The sequence below is a fragment of the Lepidochelys kempii genome, chromosome 2, assembly GCF_965140285.1.
Source record: "Lepidochelys kempii isolate rLepKem1 chromosome 2, rLepKem1.hap1, whole genome shotgun sequence".
Classification (NCBI taxonomy): Eukaryota; Metazoa; Chordata; order Testudines; family Cheloniidae; genus Lepidochelys; species Lepidochelys kempii.
This window is the reverse complement of record NC_136381.1, coordinates 10,397,840-10,417,747: the sequence shown is the minus strand read 5'-3', so window position 1 is coordinate 10,417,747 and position 19,908 is coordinate 10,397,840. Positions and strand designations below refer to the sequence as shown.

At 41.0% G+C, this 19,908-nt stretch overlaps 1 protein-coding gene across 3 annotated transcripts in view; it reads right to left on the bottom strand.

Moving 5' to 3' along the window:
- TRAPPC9 (trafficking protein particle complex subunit 9) overlaps positions 1-19,908 on the bottom strand; it is an 831,265-nt gene that overhangs the window by 612,748 nt on the left and 198,609 nt on the right. For all 3 annotated transcript variants that reach the window (XM_073330054.1, XM_073330052.1, XM_073330055.1), the window contains exon 17: positions 19,180-19,304. In XM_073330054.1, the coding sequence (XP_073186155.1) occupies positions 19,180-19,304 (125 nt within the window). The remainder of the gene's footprint in view (positions 1-19,179; positions 19,305-19,908) is intronic.

Genomic DNA, 19,908 nt, shown 5'->3' with positions numbered 1-19,908 from the left:
CACACATGATATTGAGGTCCATCTCTGACCTCAGCCTCTCTGGGGACCATAAGCAGGCCTTGCAGCCCAGTAGAACCCTTCCCTGGGCTACCCTCTCATAGTCCCAGACACAGCGGGTCTGTTTCAAAGGTCTCTCAATAGTCCACTTCTGCCTCCAGGAAGTTCTCTGACTGGTTTACCTAGTGGTGGGCAGACTAACCCCTTGGGCCTGGGCTGGTAGGGTATCACAAAATGGCTCCAATCCCACCACCTCCAGCTTTAACCAGGGAAAGCAGAAATCCTGTAGCTACTGAACCATCGCTCAAGGACAAGAGACTACAGCAAATTGTTGCCATCTAAATCAGTAGTAATATCCTTCCTTACCGAACCAGTCCCAGATGGCTTCTTTCTGAACCCCACAGTCCTTTGTCAAGGTCCCATTCATAGCACAATATACAGCTGGGCCTCTCGTATACAGTAGACCTTAATGGCCCACACCTCTCAGGGACATTGGGGAACAGCTGCCACCCATTCAAATGTCTCCATAAAGCCTCCAGCCGTATCTTAGAAAAAAAATCCTACAGGGATAACCAGGGTGTTGCACAAACCTGGGAGTCTCAACCATTAAAGCTAGTACTTGCAGTAGAAAATGCTACTGCTACCCCAGCTATTGCAGTACAACATTTGGATCCATTTTTATTTTCAAGCTGTAGCACCTGCCCATGTTCTCCACCATCTACAAACTGATGGGCTATTTCATCAGCCCAGGAAAGAACAAGTGCCACACCTACTCTATTCTATATAGGTTTTTATACCGCACACATCACTGGAGTATCGAACAGCCTTTCAGTGGTACATTAAGAAATGTGACAACACATGTCATTTGTGTGTTCTCTCATCCTCTCCTCAGGGGCAAAAGTGTGTTCAGTTGGAGTGTCTTCTTTTTGTAGGGCCTTTTTATTGGGGGGGAGGGTTGTTTTGCGGGGGCTTTTTTTTGCCTACTTCAGGCTCTTGCCTCAGAGCACAATTGCTCAAGCACAAAAACTCATCAAGTGAGTTCCTTACTTCCTTCAATCCCTTGCCGAGTCCTGTGACAGGCAGGTAGGCAGCCCTTGACCCTTCCCTGGAAGTTTCATCCTGTCACACACTTATAGTCCCATCTCTCAAAAACAGTTTGTCCCAACCGTACCAAACTTCGGCAAAAAAAAAAAAAAAATCTACTCTGCTGGCATCACACCACATATGCAAACCCCGCTCTGCCCTCTCACCCGCCCCGAGAGGGGAGGGATAGTAAATCTGACTTAAAATGGGAAGGTGAATTAAGATAAACCCTAAAGGGTAGATATATTCAACCAGATGGATTGTTCTCTTCGTAAAAATGTTTATGCCTATTTAAAATGAAACAAACAACTATGGTTGTTAACCCAAAACTTCACCTTCCCCTGGGAGATGCTTACTGAAAAACAGTTAGAGTTTTTCAGTCCCTCATTTGTTTTCCACTCTTATCACTACCATTGGTCTCATTTAGGGTTGCCAACTTTAATTGCACAAAACCAAATACCCTTGTCCCATCTCCTACCCAGAGGCCCCACCCCCTGCCTCACCCCTTCTCCAAGGCTCCACCCACACTCACTCCATCCCCCCTCCCTCTGTCGCTCGCGCTCCTCCACTCTCTCTCACTCGCTCATTTTCACCAGGCTCAGGCAGGGGGTTGGGGCTTGGGCATCAGCTAGGGATACAGTCTCTGGGCTAGGGGGTGCAGGAGGGGGCTCTGGGCTGGGGCCGACGGGTTCAGCGTGTGGGAAGGGGCTTCAGGCTGAGGCAGAGGGGTGGGGTGTAGGAGAGGGTATGGGCTCTAGGCTGGGGGTGCAGACTCCAGTGTGAAGTCAGAAATTAGGGGCTTCAGGGTACGGGAGGGAGATCCAGGCTGGGGCAGGGGGTTGGGGTATAGGGGTGAGGGTTCTGGGGTGCAGGAGGGGGCTCCAGGCAGGAGACGAGGGATTTGGAGTGTGGGAAAGAGTTCCAAGCTGGGGCAGAGGGTTGGAGCGCAGGAGGGTTTTCGGGGTGCACGGTCCAAGAGGGAGTTTGGGTGTAGGAGGGGGTTCAGGGCTGGGGCAGGGGTTAGCTTGCAGGAGGGGCTTTGGAGTACAGGCAACACTTACGGGGAGCTCCCTGAGGTAAGTGGCGACATGTCCCTCTTCTCACAGGCAGAGGCGCACCCAGGTGGCTCTGCGCATTGCCTCTGCCCACAGGCACCACCCCTGCAGCTCCCATTGGCCGCAATTCCCAGCCAATGGAAGATGTGGAGCTGGCGTTCAGGGCGGGGGCAGTAGACGGAGTCCCCAAGGCCGTCCCTCCACCTAGGAGCTGAGGGACTTGTCACCACTTCTGAGGAGCCACATGGATCGAGGTAGGAGCCTTCCAGCCCCACGCCAACCAGACTTTTAATGGTCCAGTCAGCAGGAATGACCAATGCCACCAGGGTCTCTTTTTGACCAGGCATTCTGGTCATAAACCGGACACCTGGCAATCCTAGTCTCCTAATGTGATCTCAGACAAGTGAAAACCTTTGTGCCTCAGTCTCTCCATCTGAAAAATTCTTATTGTCTTTTCAAAAGTGCTAAAGCTCATCAGCTGGAAACTACTACATACAGTGCAAAATTATTATAATACTTAAGTCTCCTTTCTGGTAAACATTTTTCCGTTGTGAACATCTTTGCTGGGAATTATTATGGTTATAGGATTCTATCCAGGGTACTAATGCTGTCTATGCAATCTAGAAAGACATTTCAGACATAAAAAACTGACATGAATAGCTGTTTTAAAGGGGAAACATAATTTTGAGGTTAGTAAAAGTTAACTATTTTTACATCATATGTATTTTGTCTCTCTTTCTGTATGTCCTTTCAGAAGCCTGAAAGCAGAAGACCTAGTTTTGTATTTCTTGGAAATTTGAGCTGTTTAGCCAAATTCAGTCTCCTGTTGGAGATTCAACTTTCACTATTCACAATTACAGATACTTGACTTAAAGATTCAGTTTATGTTGATGGCCAAGTTACAGCACATCTCAAATGTCTAACCAAGAGAGACTATTTTTACAACCTTACATCAACAGCAGTGGGGAAAAATCTTAAAGAAAACCAAAGTTATCCCATCAATATATCAAATCAGAATTTTAATTCATCTTGTTTTACTAAAAATGGCAAAGGAAAGTATGACATTTAAAACCTGTTTTGTCTCATAAACAGCAAATGTGGAGCCTGCTGTGATGATTACCCAATGATGTTCCTAGATGAAATAAACTAGGTAAAATGAGATTCCAGTGTGACCTTTCAGAAACTGTTTAGCATCCATTACAGATGTCACATTCTATGTTTCAGATTTCTTCAGCTGAGAACCACAGCACTTGACCTACTCTTCTGAAGTCCCCACAGTGATAAATTACTAAACTTCATTTGTCTTTCATACTCTTGGGTAAGGAAGTCAGAATGCCACTTTCAGCTAAATAAACAGAAGACAGGAGATCTGAAGATCCTACTTATCTTTTAAGATGCACTTTTACTACCCTGACAAATTGCCCAGCAGGCACAGCTCACCTTTACGCATAACTGTGACCTGTCTCTGTAACTGAGAAATTAAGAATATTCTGCCAAGAAAACGATTGGAAAAGTAATGATACAAGCTATTGGTGAACTGTTTATTCACAAATATAGAACTGCATAATAAGGGATATGCATAGTAAAGAAAAAAGATAAAGAATGAGCAAGTTCACATAACTCAAAGCTGTCATCCTGAGAAAGCGCTGCATCTTATATATGGCTTTTCTGGAGGCTAAATCTGAAAATATGCTTGCTTGTCTATTTGCATATATTAAGTCTTATCAACTGATTACACTGAGAGAATCTACGGAATCCTAAGACAGTGACCAAATGAACTCTTTTTGTGAGACTATACATTATTTTCTGTTCTCAGTGTCTCAGCAGCAAAATTAACACAGATTGAAATATATTTCAAAAGCACTTTCTAAATAGCTATTTTTTGTTTTGGACAGCTATGTGTTTTGACTAGCAAGGGCCAAATTACAGCTGACCATGCCAGGATGCACTACAAAAGATGCACTCCTACCAGCTCATACATTCAAGCAGGTGGAAACCATCATTTGGCTGCAGACACTAGCCAAGAAGATGGGTAACTAGCTGGTATGCCAGAAGTAGTATGCCTGAGTAGGTGAGGAGATCTCACCTCCAGCCCAGCTAAAAACACTGCAAGGGAAGCTTAACTATACATTTTTAAAGGTATCGCAAGAGCTACTTCCCAGGGTTTTTTTCTGCTGAAGTACCAGTGGAAGCATTACCTCTTTCAAAGAGGTAATGCTTCCAGGCATCGTCATTCAGGGATCACACCCCGACCACCTCCCTAGCAGACCACTTTTTCCTAGGAGGGCTCATATTGCCCTAAGCAGTCCTTTGTTAATTTGCTTATTTCTACCCAATGTGAATCATTTTTTAATTCAGGCCGTCTTTATTTACTGCTTTTACGGAGGATCTGCTTTGCTTCAATATCTTGTTTACCAAATGTGCCACTAGTACAAGGAGAAGCTTTGCTAAGGCATTCTTAGCAAAAAAAAGCTTTTCCCAAAATTGTCAGTTAGCAGCTGTCTCGAATTGTAACATAGGAACTGTTTGAGAAGAGAATGAGGCGCAAGAAAGGAACGGAGGAGAGAAGTTCAAACACAGCAAAACATCAAAAATGTCTAAAGAACTACTTCAGTATAGAGCTATGCTACCACAGATTCAATAGGATTAAAAATTGAAAGCCTGAAATTGATCAATACTGAAGATGCAGTTATGAACCTCGAGGGCTTAAATGGAGCAACTGCAGACTATTAATTTAATAACTGGCATAGGCTGGCTTAAAATGTAAGATCATCTTTGTATCATATTAGGCACCAAAAGGATCTTGAAACTGAACAGAAAAAACCTGTAGCATTAGAAAAAAAATTAAATTACTGAAATTTCATCTCAGTCCTGCTTCAGAATTTTACTTTTCAGGTTGCTGAGATGAACAGATTAGTGCTGTAAAATGCCATATTTTTAAAATTATTTTTCTTTACTTTTCCAGCTTTTCTACCACTATCTGATATGAGATACGCATTAAGGGCCCAATTATTTCATTCTTACAGTAAGTAGCTGTAGTAGGAAGAGGTCCTGAAACCTAAGCCCTTGTTTCAGAGGTCTGGTATGGGGCCTGAGGCCTGGGCTAAAGTAGTGGTCAAAACTTTGCTAATACACCTCTCCGCTTCTGCCACCAGTGAGTGCTGGGAGGTTGGGAAAGAAATAATTGGGCCCTTAATGTGTATCTCATATTAGATAGTTGTAGAAAGTTGTTCAGTAATCATATAATCTTCTCAAGATCTGGTAAAGTCCATGTGAATGTGTGTCCAAGAAGTCTGAGGCCATGACCAACAGTATAGATGAACTGGGCAGATTCTTGCTGAATTTGCTGACGCGTAGTACAGCACTCAACCATCCTCTCTATGTCTGTCAATCCCTGGCCACCATTCCTTAAATGCACACTCACTTTCTTTAGTCCAGTTCTATTTTTTCTTTGCTTGTAAGAGTTCATGTAAAGCTGACAATAACCTTAGTAGTCAAGCAGTCCTAAGAATGTGACAAGTTCTCTGGTGCTGGTGCTTCAAAAACTGCCTTCTCTTTCTCTGGTGATTTCCATATGCCCCAGGCATGAATTACACATCCAAGGTATTCAACTGAAGTTTTGAAAAATTCATCTCTCTTGATGTATCCTCAAATCAATGGTCTTCCTAACGTTGCAAGACAGCATCCGTATTTCAAAGATGATCCTCTTAATCCTTTCTTGTGACAAGGATGTTCTCCAAATAGCAATGAACTCTGTTCAGTCCCTTCAGGATCTCACCCATGGCTTTCTGGAACAGGGCAAGTGCCAATGTGATACCAAAAGGCAATCTTTTATAATAAAATAAACGTGTGTGTTGATTGAGACACACTTGTAAGATGCCCGATGAATCTCCATTTCTAGGTATGCATTGACCAAATCCAATGTAGTGAAAAACTGTCCTCCATTAAATATAGCAAACAAATCTTCAATATGAGGTAGTGGATACTCATCTGCATATAAAACTGAATTAAGGGTCTACAAATTCAGACAGCCATCCCTCTTGATCATTGGTACAATGGGTGTACCCCATTCACCGTGTAAAACCGTGGATAAGATTCCAATATTCACAATATACAGTCCAAATCAGCCACCATCAGAAGCTTCAGAATATAAGGCACAATTTTGTGCTTCCAATATTTTCATTGGCTATCAGACTCAAAAGTGATCTTAAACTGACACATTGCTCATCCGTCCAAGTTCTTTTTCAAAAACTTTGTGGTGTCTGTCCAGTATTTCTTAAAGATTTCGAGCTGTTTCCATGATCTCCTTGATATCAGTCCAATTCAGAGTTTCTCAAGCCCAGTTCTGCCAAATAATTGTGGATACATTCCTTCAATCATATACAAGGGTAAAACAACTGATCGTCCATCTACTTTTACCTGGAGTATACCTTTTGGAACTAACTTTTCTGCCGTATACATCATCTCGAAGAAACTTCCATGCTTTTGAAGAACTTTGACAAAGTCTGGTGACAGGTAGATGCAGAAATCAATGAAATGGCAGCTCCAGTAACAAGCTCCATTCTTGTAGGAACTCCTTCAATCAAGGGTGTAACCCAGATGCGAACTCTAGCCTCCAACAACATATACAGTGTTAGATCTTGGTCAGTATCACTAGAGATCTTGTCTTCATTATAAATTCCCAACTTCCATCCTGTCTTAGTTTCAGTCTTCATAGGTGTCTTCTTTGATCAATAGCTATTCTATTCAAGTTGCAGTGGGGGAGGTTTAGATTGGATATTAGGAAAAACTTTTTCACTAAGAGGGTGGTGAAACACTGGAATGCGTTACCTAGGGAGGTGGTAGAATCTCCTTCCTTAGAGGTTTTTAAGGTCAGACTTGACAAAGCCCTGGCTGGGATGCTTTAACTGGGAATTGGTCCTGCTTTGAGCAGGGGGTTGGACTAGATGACCTTCTGGGGTCCCTTCCAACCCTGATATTCTATGATTCTATTCTGTGTTGCTGATTGCTGAACTGTTTGATAGGTCACAGTAATGTGTCCTTTTTTCTGGCACATTTTGCAAATGACTTGGCATTCCCAGCACCCTGTCTCTGCAAGTGTAGTTTGTGCAAAATGGCCTCACAGAAATTTCTTACATTCCCATAGTCCTCTGTCTCACTGATTCAGGAGGTGCATTTCTCAGCTCACACTAAATTCCAGAAAATCTTTCACTGCAGTTTCCATGGCAATAGCTACTTCAACAGTCTTCTTGAATGTAAATGCTGATACAGTAAGTAATGTCTTCTGGATCTGGTCATTGAACAATCCAGAGACACACTGGTCGTACAGGGCATCACTTAATATTTGTCCAAACTGGCAATAATCTGACAACTTCCTCAGAGCAGGAATGAACTCTTCTACCAACTCTCCACTTCCCTGATGGAACCAATACTGTTCTGCTATCATTGATGGGGTAAGAGAAGAATATCCCTGTGTTGCTGCAGTAACTGCAGCATACGTGGCAGTTTCAGGCACAGGTGGAGACAATAGGTGTCACAGCAGTCCATGTGCCTTTTGACACATCACTGTCAGTAAGGTTGAAACTCTCCATCCGCCTGGAATATTGTTGCAAGCTACAAATTGCTCAAAACATTCATGGTACACCACACATGATTCATGATTTTTGTCCAACTCACCAACATGGCAACTTTTGGGGCAATTTCACTTCTCTCCCATTGAACGTCAAACCCTCACAGACATCTCTTCTCTGCCATGAAAAATTTTTATTTCCCTGTCTTGCAGCTTGTGTCTGCAATGTATTTATTTATACTTACTGTGCACTATCTGTGCTTAATCTCCCTCTGGTGACTGTATGCTTATGCTGCAGACTCACTCCTTTGGCTTTATCTGGGAACGCTCAGTGCTAGCTAAAACTGTTTCTCTCTCTACCCGCTTGCATGCGGTCAGTCAAGATGGTTGCTTGCTTTCCCCTCACTGCTCTGTTTGAATACCTCTGGCAGTAACGACAGAACCCTTCTTCTTTGTTCTATCTTTATTTGCCTACCTTCCCTCTCTTGCTAGCTGACACATGCAAGCAAAAACAGCAGTCTTTCACCTTGTGCCAATAGGTGAACTTTTCCCCTCCTTTTATTATTTGCTTAATTTTTCTTCCTGTTGACGAAATGGGAGCACTAGACATTGGTGGGATAGAAGATTTGCATCACCAATATGTTATATTTGGACCCAGCAGAGGAGAGGATAGAGACTGAGGGAGCGGATAGAAACACAGCTGTCTGCTGTAGTGGTAGCTTTATTGTTCTGGCAGCAAAACTGAAACTAACACAAAAATGAGGCTATGCCAGAGTGAGCACAGAATGTCTAACCATTTAAAGGGACAATACATCACACTAACCTTCAATTATTGCTACATAAAGAGTCAACTTTCTCACTTATGTCTGGCATAAACAGTCAATATCAAGGACTCAAGAAAAATATCAACTACTGTAGTACCTTAACACATGAGCCCTACCAAAGGAAGGGAAAAGGTGTTTCACAAAATGGATTATTAAAAGAAACTGAGAATTAATCAGATATAGAAACATTTATGGAGAGATAACAATGACACTTTCCTAACATTCTAAAAGCCAAGGTGTGACCGGGGACCCAGAGGAGCCAGCCAAGCTCACTCAGTTAAGGTGAACTGCAAAGAATGGAGCAGACAATCCCCAAAGCTGGTGGATATTCCAATACTTAGATTTACCAAGCCAGCACAAAACAGCTTCTTTATTACCTCGTTGGTTGCCCAGAAGCCAACACAGTTCCCTTAAAGTAACCCAGCCTCAGGCCTCCACCCAGATGCCCAAGTCAAGAATGATGAAGATTACTGAAAACCTTATTTCATCATATAAAAAAGTTCTACCAATCCCAAACGATCGGACACATTACCTCCCAGGTTAATGACTATTCCAGATTTTACCCAAATACACGCTTACAGCCAGTTCTTAACAACTAAACTAAAATTTATTAAAAAAGTAAAAGTATGGTTAAAAGACCAATATACATAAAGACATGAGTCAATCTTGAGATTCAGATTCATAGCGGAGATGGTGAGCTTTGTAGTTCCAAGGAATTATGGAACTAATTAAAAATAGTCCAAAGGTTATAGTCCAATGTTTATATTTCAGGGCGGTCCAGTCAAAACTGGGATCTCAGTCCTTGTGGCTTAGGCTTCCCCTGCATGAAACCTCAAGCAGACCTGAAATAAAAAGGATTGGAACCCAAGGGTCTTTTACCCAATTTTCTAGCATCCACATGACTATACAGTCCTGGGTAAACAATAGGCTTTTGATGTAACCTTCTGTTTTCTAAGCACCACCAGTAATTAGTTACACAAATCAACATAGGGCAATTTATCCATTAAGCAGTCTATCACAAACTTTAAGGAGACATATAGACAATGACTTTATTTCACCCAAGATTCATCTAAATGTTAATATTCCCTTTTGATCTCTGAATTAGAAGTTATAGTGACAGACTGGAACAGTCTGTTTACATTGCTAGCATCTAAGATACACACAATTAGTATCACTTCTAACAATATAGGTTTGCATTGCGAAGTTCTAACCTATCTACCTTGAATGGCCCTAATTACCATTCACATACGTTTCTAACATGACTTTAAAGGTTGGCTTCGGGTCATTCAGCCTGCAGGACGCTTAACGCTTTCTGGTCATGCATCACAAAAGGATTCTCTTTCAAATCCCGTGTGTTATGTCTTTTGCTCTTTACACAATATACATGAGAGAACCACATTCACACTGGGGCCCAAGTAATTGTGTTTACTAAATCAATATAACATTGCAAGAGCCAGCTACATATATGCAAGGCCCATTTATACCCTGCAACTCTGACAGGGTTTTTGTGGGTTCTAAAACAGAAGACAGTGAGGGCCACTAGAGCAGTGGTTCTCAACCAGGGGTATGTGTATCGTCAGGGTACACAGAGGTCTTCCAAAGGATACATCAACTCATGTAGTTATTCATGTAGTTTTATAACAGGCTACATAAAAAGCACTAGCAAAGTCAATACAAACATTTCCACAGTGACTTGTCTATACTGCCCTATATACTATACACTGAAATGTAAGAACAATATATTCCAGTTGATTTTTATAATTATATAGTAAAAAATGAGAAAATAAGCATTTTTTCAGTTATAGTGTGCTGTGACCCTTTTTTTATTTATAGCTGATTTTGTAAGTAAATAGTTTTTAAGTGACATGAAACTTGGGGGTACACAAGACAAATAAGATTCCTGAAAGGGGTACAGTAGTCTGGAAAGGTTGAAAGCCACTGAACTAGAGAGCTCACAACCTATTTAAAGGGATACTAATAAATTTCTATATATTACAATGAGTAGTACACCCATGTAACAAACTAGACTACACTAGATACTCTGGACCATGGAATAGGAAATTCAATACACACCTCCCCCAGTTAAAACAGAATAGGTTTCAACACACAAACTGGCCTTTTGAGGCACACTGCCATGTCTTGTTCCAGCTTCCCTCTGTGGATATTGCATTATACCCCAGGTAGAGATTTTCAATAGTTTATGATGACTAAAACTTGAGTTGTTACAATTACTGAATAGCAAGTAACAGAAATAGTCATTTTCTTTTCTTTTCAGCTTCAAATTTTATAATGATGTCATTTTCTTTTCTTTTCAGCTTCAAATTTTATAATGATGTCATTAAGCATTTTTGTAGAATACTAAATTTATGATATTATTAAAAACCCAGTCACTTCAAGAAGTCAGTGACTGGTTTATTAGAACATTGAAATTTGTAGAGAAACATTATTGTAGACTGCAGGGAACTGCATGTAAAATATTGGTAATATTTACTGTTCCAGTACTTTCTCTTTCATTTATAATTTTTAGGATTGAAGCAGTTTGTGTTTTTAAGCACCCATATTCGGAAATGTCCAAATTAGTACATTTCAAAGGTGGTAATGGAAGTACGCAGTTTTTGAAATACTGCTGTAGATTAATTTTCATTTGCAGAAACTCAACTTATTTTGAAGGCTCGTTTATCTATGTTATACAGGGCTAACAAATAACTACATTTCTATGAATTATCATTTCTGACAAGCATAAATATTTCCAAACCATAATTAGAGTTGCATACTACATTTTCATGGAGTACTCAAAAGATATTTATTATTTTGACAGGTTGTTCCTAATTGTTTGCAAACTTAGAAAGTCCCACTTCTTTCTTGTATTAGCGATTATCAAACCATTATTATTAGCATGAATACTGCATGGTTAACCCTAATATATACATCAAATTGGTCTAAATAGCACTCTGGCCTTCCCACACAGTGTGGGCTATGGGGCAATACCTGGAGGGCAGTTCACTCCTCCTTGGTTGTCCTGAAGCAACAAGTAAGCCAGTAGGGCAGATCCTCTAATAGGAAGATTTCTCCTTGGGTAGATTCAGTCCCTACAATAGGCTCTTAGATTTAATAGATTCATACAGTTTAAGGCCAGAAGGGACCATTAGATTACCTAATCTGACTTCCTGTACATCAATAACTTGCATTTGACTAAAGTGTGATTTGTGTTTAAATAAAGCATATTAAAGACATCAAGTCTTGATCTGAAGACAATGAGAGATGGAAAATTTACCACTTCCCTTGGTAGTTTGTTCAAGGATTCATTGCCCTCACTATTAAAAATGTGTGCATAATTTCTAATCAGATTTTCTCTGACTTCAGTTTCCACATATTGGTTCTTGTTATGCCTTTCTCCAATAGATTAAAGAACCCTTTAGCACCCTGTATTTGTTCTGCATGGAAATACTCATACATTGTAATCAAGTCCCCTATTAGTCTTCTTTTTTTTTTTTTTTAAATAAACTAAACTGACTGAGCTCTTTATGTCTCTCAATATCAGGCATTTTCTCTAACCTGTCAATCATTTTAGAGCCACTCTCCAATTTTTAACTTCTTTTTAAAATGAGGACTACAGAACTGGACATCGTAGTCCAGTATTGGTCTCACCAATGCCGTACACAGAGGTAAAAATCTACACACTCTTACTCACTACTTTACTATTTGTATATCCAAGGATCACATTGGCCCTTTTTGCCACAGCTTTACACAGGAAGCTCATTTTCAGATACTCGTCCACTATAATCCTTAAATCCTTTTCAAAGCCACTGCTTTCTACGATACTGTCTCCCATTTTGTAAGTATAGCCTGCATTCCTTTTTGTTAGATGTCTAAGGAAGGTAGGTTACTTACCTCATAGAAACAAACTCTTAGAGACATGTGGTCCCTTTGGGTGTTAACTGTGGATGTGCACAAACTCCGGGTGCCCAGGATGAGAAATTCTTCAGTAGGAGAGTCCTTTGGTCTATGCCTCCTCATACTGCAAACCCAGGGCATAAAATAGCAACAAAGACCACCCATCCCTTCAGTTCCTAAATTACCACGAATCAGAAGGATCCAAAGAGGAGGAGAAGGAAGGTTGGTAGTGAATACCCATAGGGACCTCACATAAAATGAAGAACTCCATTTATTATAAAGGTAAGTAATCTTCCTTTCTTCTCTGAGCGCGGGTCCCCATGCGTACTAACCATTGGTAATTTCCAAGCAACCCTTATTTCGGAGGATGATCCGAGGAAGTAACTCGGACAACAATCTGCTGTACTGCTGAACCAAAGGATGTTTGACAGTGATGCAAATGAGGCAGCCTGGGCCCTAGTTGAGTAAGCTTTAATATCATATAGAGGAGGAGTTTGAGAGCTAGTAGCAGAAGAGGATGCAGCTAAAGATCCATCTTGAGAATCTCTGAGATGGTTTCACCTGTCATTCTTCTGGCAAATTAAAGAGTTTAGGAGATTTACTTAATAGCTTTGGTCCAATCAAAGTAAAAAGTTAGGACCCTTTGAACATCTAGATAATATAATCTCTTGTCATCCCTAGCATTGTGGGGCTTCAGATAAAACAAGGGCAGATGAATCGTTTGATTCAGAGGGAAGTCTGATTGGATCTTAGAAACCAAGAGGATGTACTCGGAGGAACACCTTATCTCAGTGAAAGATGGTATACAGTGTATCTCCCACAATGGCACCAACCTCACTTGCCCTCCTAGTTGACGTAATCGCTATAAAAAAGAGCCACCTTCATTGATAAAAACACCAGGAGTACTTGTGCCACTTCAGAGACTAACGAATTTATTTGAGCCTAAGCTTTCATGGGCTACAGCCCACTTCATCAGATGCATAGAATGGAACATACAAGAAGAAGATTATATATATATATACACACACACACACAACATGAAAAGGTAGAAGTAGCCATACCAACTGTAAGAGACTAATTAATTAAGATGAGCTATTATCAGCAGGAGAAAAAAAAACTTTTGTAGTGATAATCAAGATGGCCCATTTAGAAAGTGAGGATACTTAACATGGGGAAATAGATTCAATGTGTGTAATGACCCAGCCACTCCCAGTCTCTATTCAAACCCAAGTTAATGGTATCTAGTACTGGAAGGCACATGAAGCCAAGGGCTCAAAGAGCAGCTACCAAAGTGCTGCTAGTATTAAATTCAGAACCCAGGGAGGCATAGAGGTCAAGATACCAGAGGGACAGTTTTAATAATGGCTTTAAAGAGTTGGACTCTCATGAGGTGAGTGAAAACTGAGTAGCTTTCTATACGAGAAAGACTGAAAGTTTGAGTGTCTTTAGGGACAGGATGTAGTTACAGATACAGCGAAGTTCTGGCTCTTCCAGAAAAAGGTGATCTTTCTGGCAAAACTTTTCCACACAATAGCGTAATACTTACATGTAGAAGGTTTCCACTATTAATCAAGATGGATTTCACTTCTTGTGAGCAAGTCTGAGCAGTGTAATACTTGCATGTAGAAGGTTTCAACTATTAATCATGATGGACTGCACTTCTTGTAAGCAAGTTCGCTCTAAGTATGTTGCCCAACTAAAACCCAGGCTGTGAGCCAGAGGGGAGTTGTGTTGGGATGGCAGGTTTTGCCCCAATTCTGAGAGAACAGTGTGGGGAAAAATTATAAATGTACCTGCAAGTGGTCATTTACAGGGTCATGGTGAACCCAAAATGATGGTCTGTTGCCCTGCATTTTCCAGAAAACTTAAGATATGAGGGGAATAGGAGGGAAGACAAACATTAACAGTTCTGACCCTGAGAGTAAGGCGGCTACTCCACTCCAGAGTCCAGAACACGACCATTGTGAGAGCAATCAGTTCAGCATTTCTTTCTTGGATAGCACAGAGGTCCCAGGGCAGGTAGCCCTACTGATGGACGATTTGTTGGATACTGAAGAGTGCAGCTCCCACTCCGGGTCCTCACTGAAATGTTTGCTGCGCCTCTCTGCCAGGGAATTCTGCCTTGTCTTCTTCATAATAGTAAGTACCTGGAGTAAAAACTCCGTCCTCTGTATTCAAGAGGTACAGACTCTGTAACTCCAAATTGGATCAAGGGATCCACTTCCTGTTGAAGAATCCTCCTGTGAAAGGGGTCCCTGAAAAGGGATGGTAAAGGGGATTTGGAAGGTGGGGTGGACTGGAACTCAGTGGTATATCTAGTGGAAGTAACATCCAAAATCCATTTGGCTATGGTTAAGGTCTGCCACTGTGGAAAATAATAGGCTAGGCAACTGCCAAACTGGGGTACTAAAACAACTAATGGACAGCTCTTGAGCTACTCATCAAAATTTCTTTTTAAAAGGCAAATTACTCTGGAAGTAAGATGCTAATAGAGCCAAGCGCCTGCCTTGTTGCAGTCTTGGTAGCTCATAGCTGCAGTCTCAAGAATTTTCTCCAGGAAGGTGGGATATATATATAAACCCAACAGGCAGAGGATGGTATGAGAATCTTTCAGTGAGTGGAGTGTCTTGTTCATCATCTTGCTATGGAGCGGTTCTTGTTAACCTGTAATCCCTGACTTCATCTGAGGGTGCAAAACTAAATTACATAGCACGTGGTAAGGCATATTAAAATATCATCTAAAATAGAAGCTATTAAAGCTGTAATGCAAGAGATGTAAAACTACTAAGGAAGGCTTTGCAGTAAATTGAGGCCTAATGAGCCTATTAATAGTTTTAATAGTCTAATTAGCAATGGAGTTAGCATAACTACATAACCTAAGGCTATAAGATTTAGAAATAGTTTGGAATATGTAGCTTGTGATAAACGAGTATACCGCACAAACCTGAATACAAGATTTATAGTGGATCTGGGAGTTTGTGTAACCACATTTAAGTATCTAAACGATTGGGAAACATAGGATATAAATAGCTTATACTAGCAAATGGAACCTTAATTACATCCCTCAGAATAACAAACATGGGCAGAAAGAAAAGGAGTACTTGTGACACACCTTAGAGACTACCAAATTTATTTGAGCATAGGCTTTCGTGAGCTACAGCTCACTTCATTGGATGCATTCAGTGGAAAACATGGGCAGGGCACTAAGACCTAAATCAAATATGATCCTGGATGCAAGGAAAAAGGTTATAAAAGATGGTCAGAACAAGGTCTAGTTAAGACACAAGGGATAACGGAATGGTGAAAGTCTGAGTACAATCAAGCTTTGTGGTAATCTCCACTTACTTTTTCTTCTATCTTTGCTGTTATATGCTTCTACAAGACCGTACGTAAGTAAGTATGTCAGCATTTGGGGACTGCTTTATCTTGTACCAGCCAAAGGCTCTAAGTATGCACAATCATTTTAATTAGGGCTGTCAATTAACTGTACTTAACTCAAATGATTAACACAAAACAAATTAACTAGATTTTGAAAAGTCACCATTAATCAGTTTTAATCACACTGTTAAACAATAACAGACTACCAATTTAAATTATTATAAATATTTTGGATGTTCTAGTACATTTTAAAATATATTGATTTCCATTACAACACAGAATACAAAGTATACAGTGATCACTTTATATTATTTTTATTACAAATATTTCCACTGTAAAAAAGATTAATCAAGAAATACTGTTTCTTTTGTTTACCTCATACAAATTCTGTAGTGTAATCTGTATTGTGAAAGTGCAACTTACAAATGTAGATTTTTACATAACTACTCAAATCGTACATGCTAAAAACTGGAGTGTGTTGAGGACTAAATCTACCCTACAAAAAATCTCTAAAATGCATGTTAAGTCCTAAATCTCAATATATGATGCCAATTTGTTGCCACTGAAATAGTCCATGGGAACATGTCATTTTCAACAAATCTTTTGAAGGAAGCCTGCCTGGTTTTCAGCCATGTTGCCTGCCCACATACCAGTCTTCCCAGGCTGCTAGGAAGCCTGTAGTCCAATGTGCCACAGCCTCCAGCAATACTCAGATCCTCAGCTGCTTACCTGATGGGCTTCTGCGGAGCCAGGACTTCCCTACTGGCCAATTCACTGGGCTACCTGGCTCTGAAGGAAAGTAGGCAGCTGGGAAACTAGCAGAAATGTTAAGAAATTTCCATTTCAATACTTCCAAAATGGAATTTTTCGAGCATTTCCTGTCTGTGGGAAATTTTGCTTCTCATAGGATGGACTTTCTGGGTTCCCATACAGCTCTATGTTAATTACACAATTGCTGAACATCTGACTGGATTAACTCCCAAATGTTTGCGCTATCATGTTGGTAATTTGCAGGGATGAGCATTTGGAAAATCACTTACTGCTCAAAATCAGACTTGCAATCTCATAAAATAAATTGAAAGACGGCAGGAATATTTTATGATCCCTCACACTGTCACTAACAATACTTAACTACACTAACTACCATTTCTCTGTTAACATGCAGAAATAAATCAAAGTGCATTAGTGATATTAATGGTCCGAAAGAATCATCTTTTCAAACATCTTCATCTGATTATTGATTGAACAGACTGGTAAATAGCTCTGCCATACGAAGACAGTAAATTCAGATACAGAGTAAGGTTTTGTGAGAGAACTGTAGAGTCCGAGATTTTTTTATAAAATTATAGGCATGCTGAGCAAAATATTTTCAAGTATATAAAATAATTAACTCTGCTAATTTCTGATGTTATGGTCTAGTGCAGGATGTAGATCCCAGGTAGAAGACGCATCAGATACTGAACTAACATTACATTCAATCTTCACCAAGAGACTAAGAAAGAAAGACCATTTAACAATTAACTTTAATATAATTTTTAACTTTTCAAAAGCAAATTTAAACTTAAAAAATAATGCTAATTCATTCAAACTGAGTAAATCTACAATGCTAAAAGCAATACCTAAGTGAGAATCATGACGATAAGAAATCTATCAGGTTTCACATTTTAATTTAGTTTTGTCCGTGTAATTTTACAACAGGGAAAATACATAGGACGACACATACTGAGCCAGAAAAACGGAAAATAACTTTAGAGTGATGGTCCAGACCAGGGGTGGGCAAACTTTTTGGTCCGAGGGCTACATCTTGGTATGGAAATTGTATGGTGGGCCATGAGTGCTCACAAAATTGGGGGTTGGGGTGCAGGAGGGAGTGAGGGCTCCGGCTGGGGGTACAGGCTCTGGGGTGGGGCCAGAAATTAGGAGTTCAGGGTACAGGAGGGGACTCCAGGCTAGGGCAGGGGGTTGGGGTGCGGGAGGGGGCAAGGGTGCAGGCTCTGGGCGGCGCTTACCTCAAGCAGCTCCCGGAAGCAGAGGCATGTCCCCACTCCAGCTTCTATGTGGAGGCACAGCCAGGTGGTTCTGCGCACTGCCCCATCTGCAGGCACCGCCCCTGCAGCTCACATTGGCCCTGTTTTCTGGCCAATGGGAGCTGCGGGGGCGGTGTTGGGGGGCAGTGTTTGTGGTGGGGGCAGCGTGCAGAGCCCCCTGGCTGTCCCTATGCATTGGAGCCGGAGGGGGAACATGTCACTGCTCCCAGGACCCGTGTGGAGCAAGCCCCCGACCCCACTCTCTGGCAGGAGCTCGAGGGCCGGATTAAAACGTCTGAAGGGCTGGATGCAGCCCCTAGGCCATAGTCTGCCCACCACTTGTCCAGAGTGACATCCTAAATTTACTTTGAAATGCAGAAGAACGAATATAAAGAATAAAGGATTTGATATAGAAATTGTCCTACTTTTGATGTCTCAATGACAATTTTTTAAAATTGGAAGCAATATCTTCTGCAAAACCTGATGAGTAAGAATACTGTTCAACTATTATTTGACTGCCTGAAGGCATCAGTCCAGTAGTTTAAGGCTTTGACAAAGCGTACAGACTATCTTTACCTATTACAGTTGCTTATTCCAGGGCAGAACCCCTTAAAGTAAGCACAAACAGTGTCATTTCTACCCACTTAAACATTGACTCATATCACTAAGTTTTCCTAATTTTAATACTGACATTCACTAAGCTGTCTCCTGATTATTCCATCTTATTCCATCTTCTTATTATTTACATATCACCAATAGCAGGCTTCACACCTTCACAGGTGTCTGTAAAACAAGACCCTGTTTCTGAAGCAATTGCACTCTCCTGACTCAAGTACATTTTATCAAAATGAACCAATTAATACAAGCTCTTTACATCCTCTCCACATCACAGGTCTCAACTAAAAAAGGCTAATGCGGGGGGGGGGGGAAATGAACAACCTCCAGGGACGATTTGAAGGGCCCAGGGCTCCAGCCGCCGCTACTGCCCAGGGCCCTTTAAACCGCTGCCACAGCCCCCGGCTGCCACTGATACCTTGGGGAGGGGGAAGGAGGCACTTGCCAGTACAGGGCGGGCCGGGGCTGGCTCTGACCCCCCAGCCCCACCCCCTTTTTCCCGAGGGCCCGCCCCTTCCAGGGGCCAGAGCCGGCCCCAGCCCAGCCCTGTACCGGTAAGTCCCTAGACTTACTTTCACCCCTGTCTAAGAGTATCATTCCAATAATACATCTTAACAACTATGTAAAGAAAATATTTGCCTGTAAAAACTCCTCTTCCATATCTTTACTACAAAACACAGTAGAATGCAGTGAACTGAAGGCTGAACTCTTCACCTACTTCAATACCACTACCTTACCTTTACATGACTGAAGTCACCAACTTTGCTGCTTTCAGTCGGGTTGATAGGTTTGCTCTCTACTCGTGGTTTGACAATCTGTCGAAAAGGACTGGAAAGCGGAAGTCCACTAATACTTATTCCATCTAGAAAAATAAAAGGATCAGAATTTCTTATTTTGTTCTGTTTTCAAGTTCTAAGTAATATTCCAGACTGCCTTGAACTAAAATACTCCCAATACATTATCAAATGAAAAGGAAAAAAAAATCAGGTAACAAAACATAACCTACCTCTCTATTGCAGAAAGAGTTAAAGAAAAGATGCAGTCATGATTTTGGTCCTGATCCAATGCTGACTAAAGGCAACAGACACCCTGCCATTGACTTCAGTGGGCTTTGGATGAAATTCTCTATTTAGCTAAATTGTTACATTAGAATTCAGTGAAATCCACAAGAAAGGAGGATAACATGAAAAGGCACAAAAGAAGGTATAAAAAGTGTCCCCCAAATTTAAGGTTACATTAGTGCTTATTAAATTAAATGAGAGATGCAAAAGATGGGATTTCTTCCCTTGCGATTATAACGAAAAAAGGCAATCAACTGGTTAACTCCTGTAGCATAACTTCTAATATTATGCCTGAGGAATCCCTTTTCATGTCTATTTTAATAGGGAGCATGAAATAATGGCTTGATGTTTTCTACAGATTACTGACAATAGGATGCATGAAAAAAATGGGAATTGCAACATATG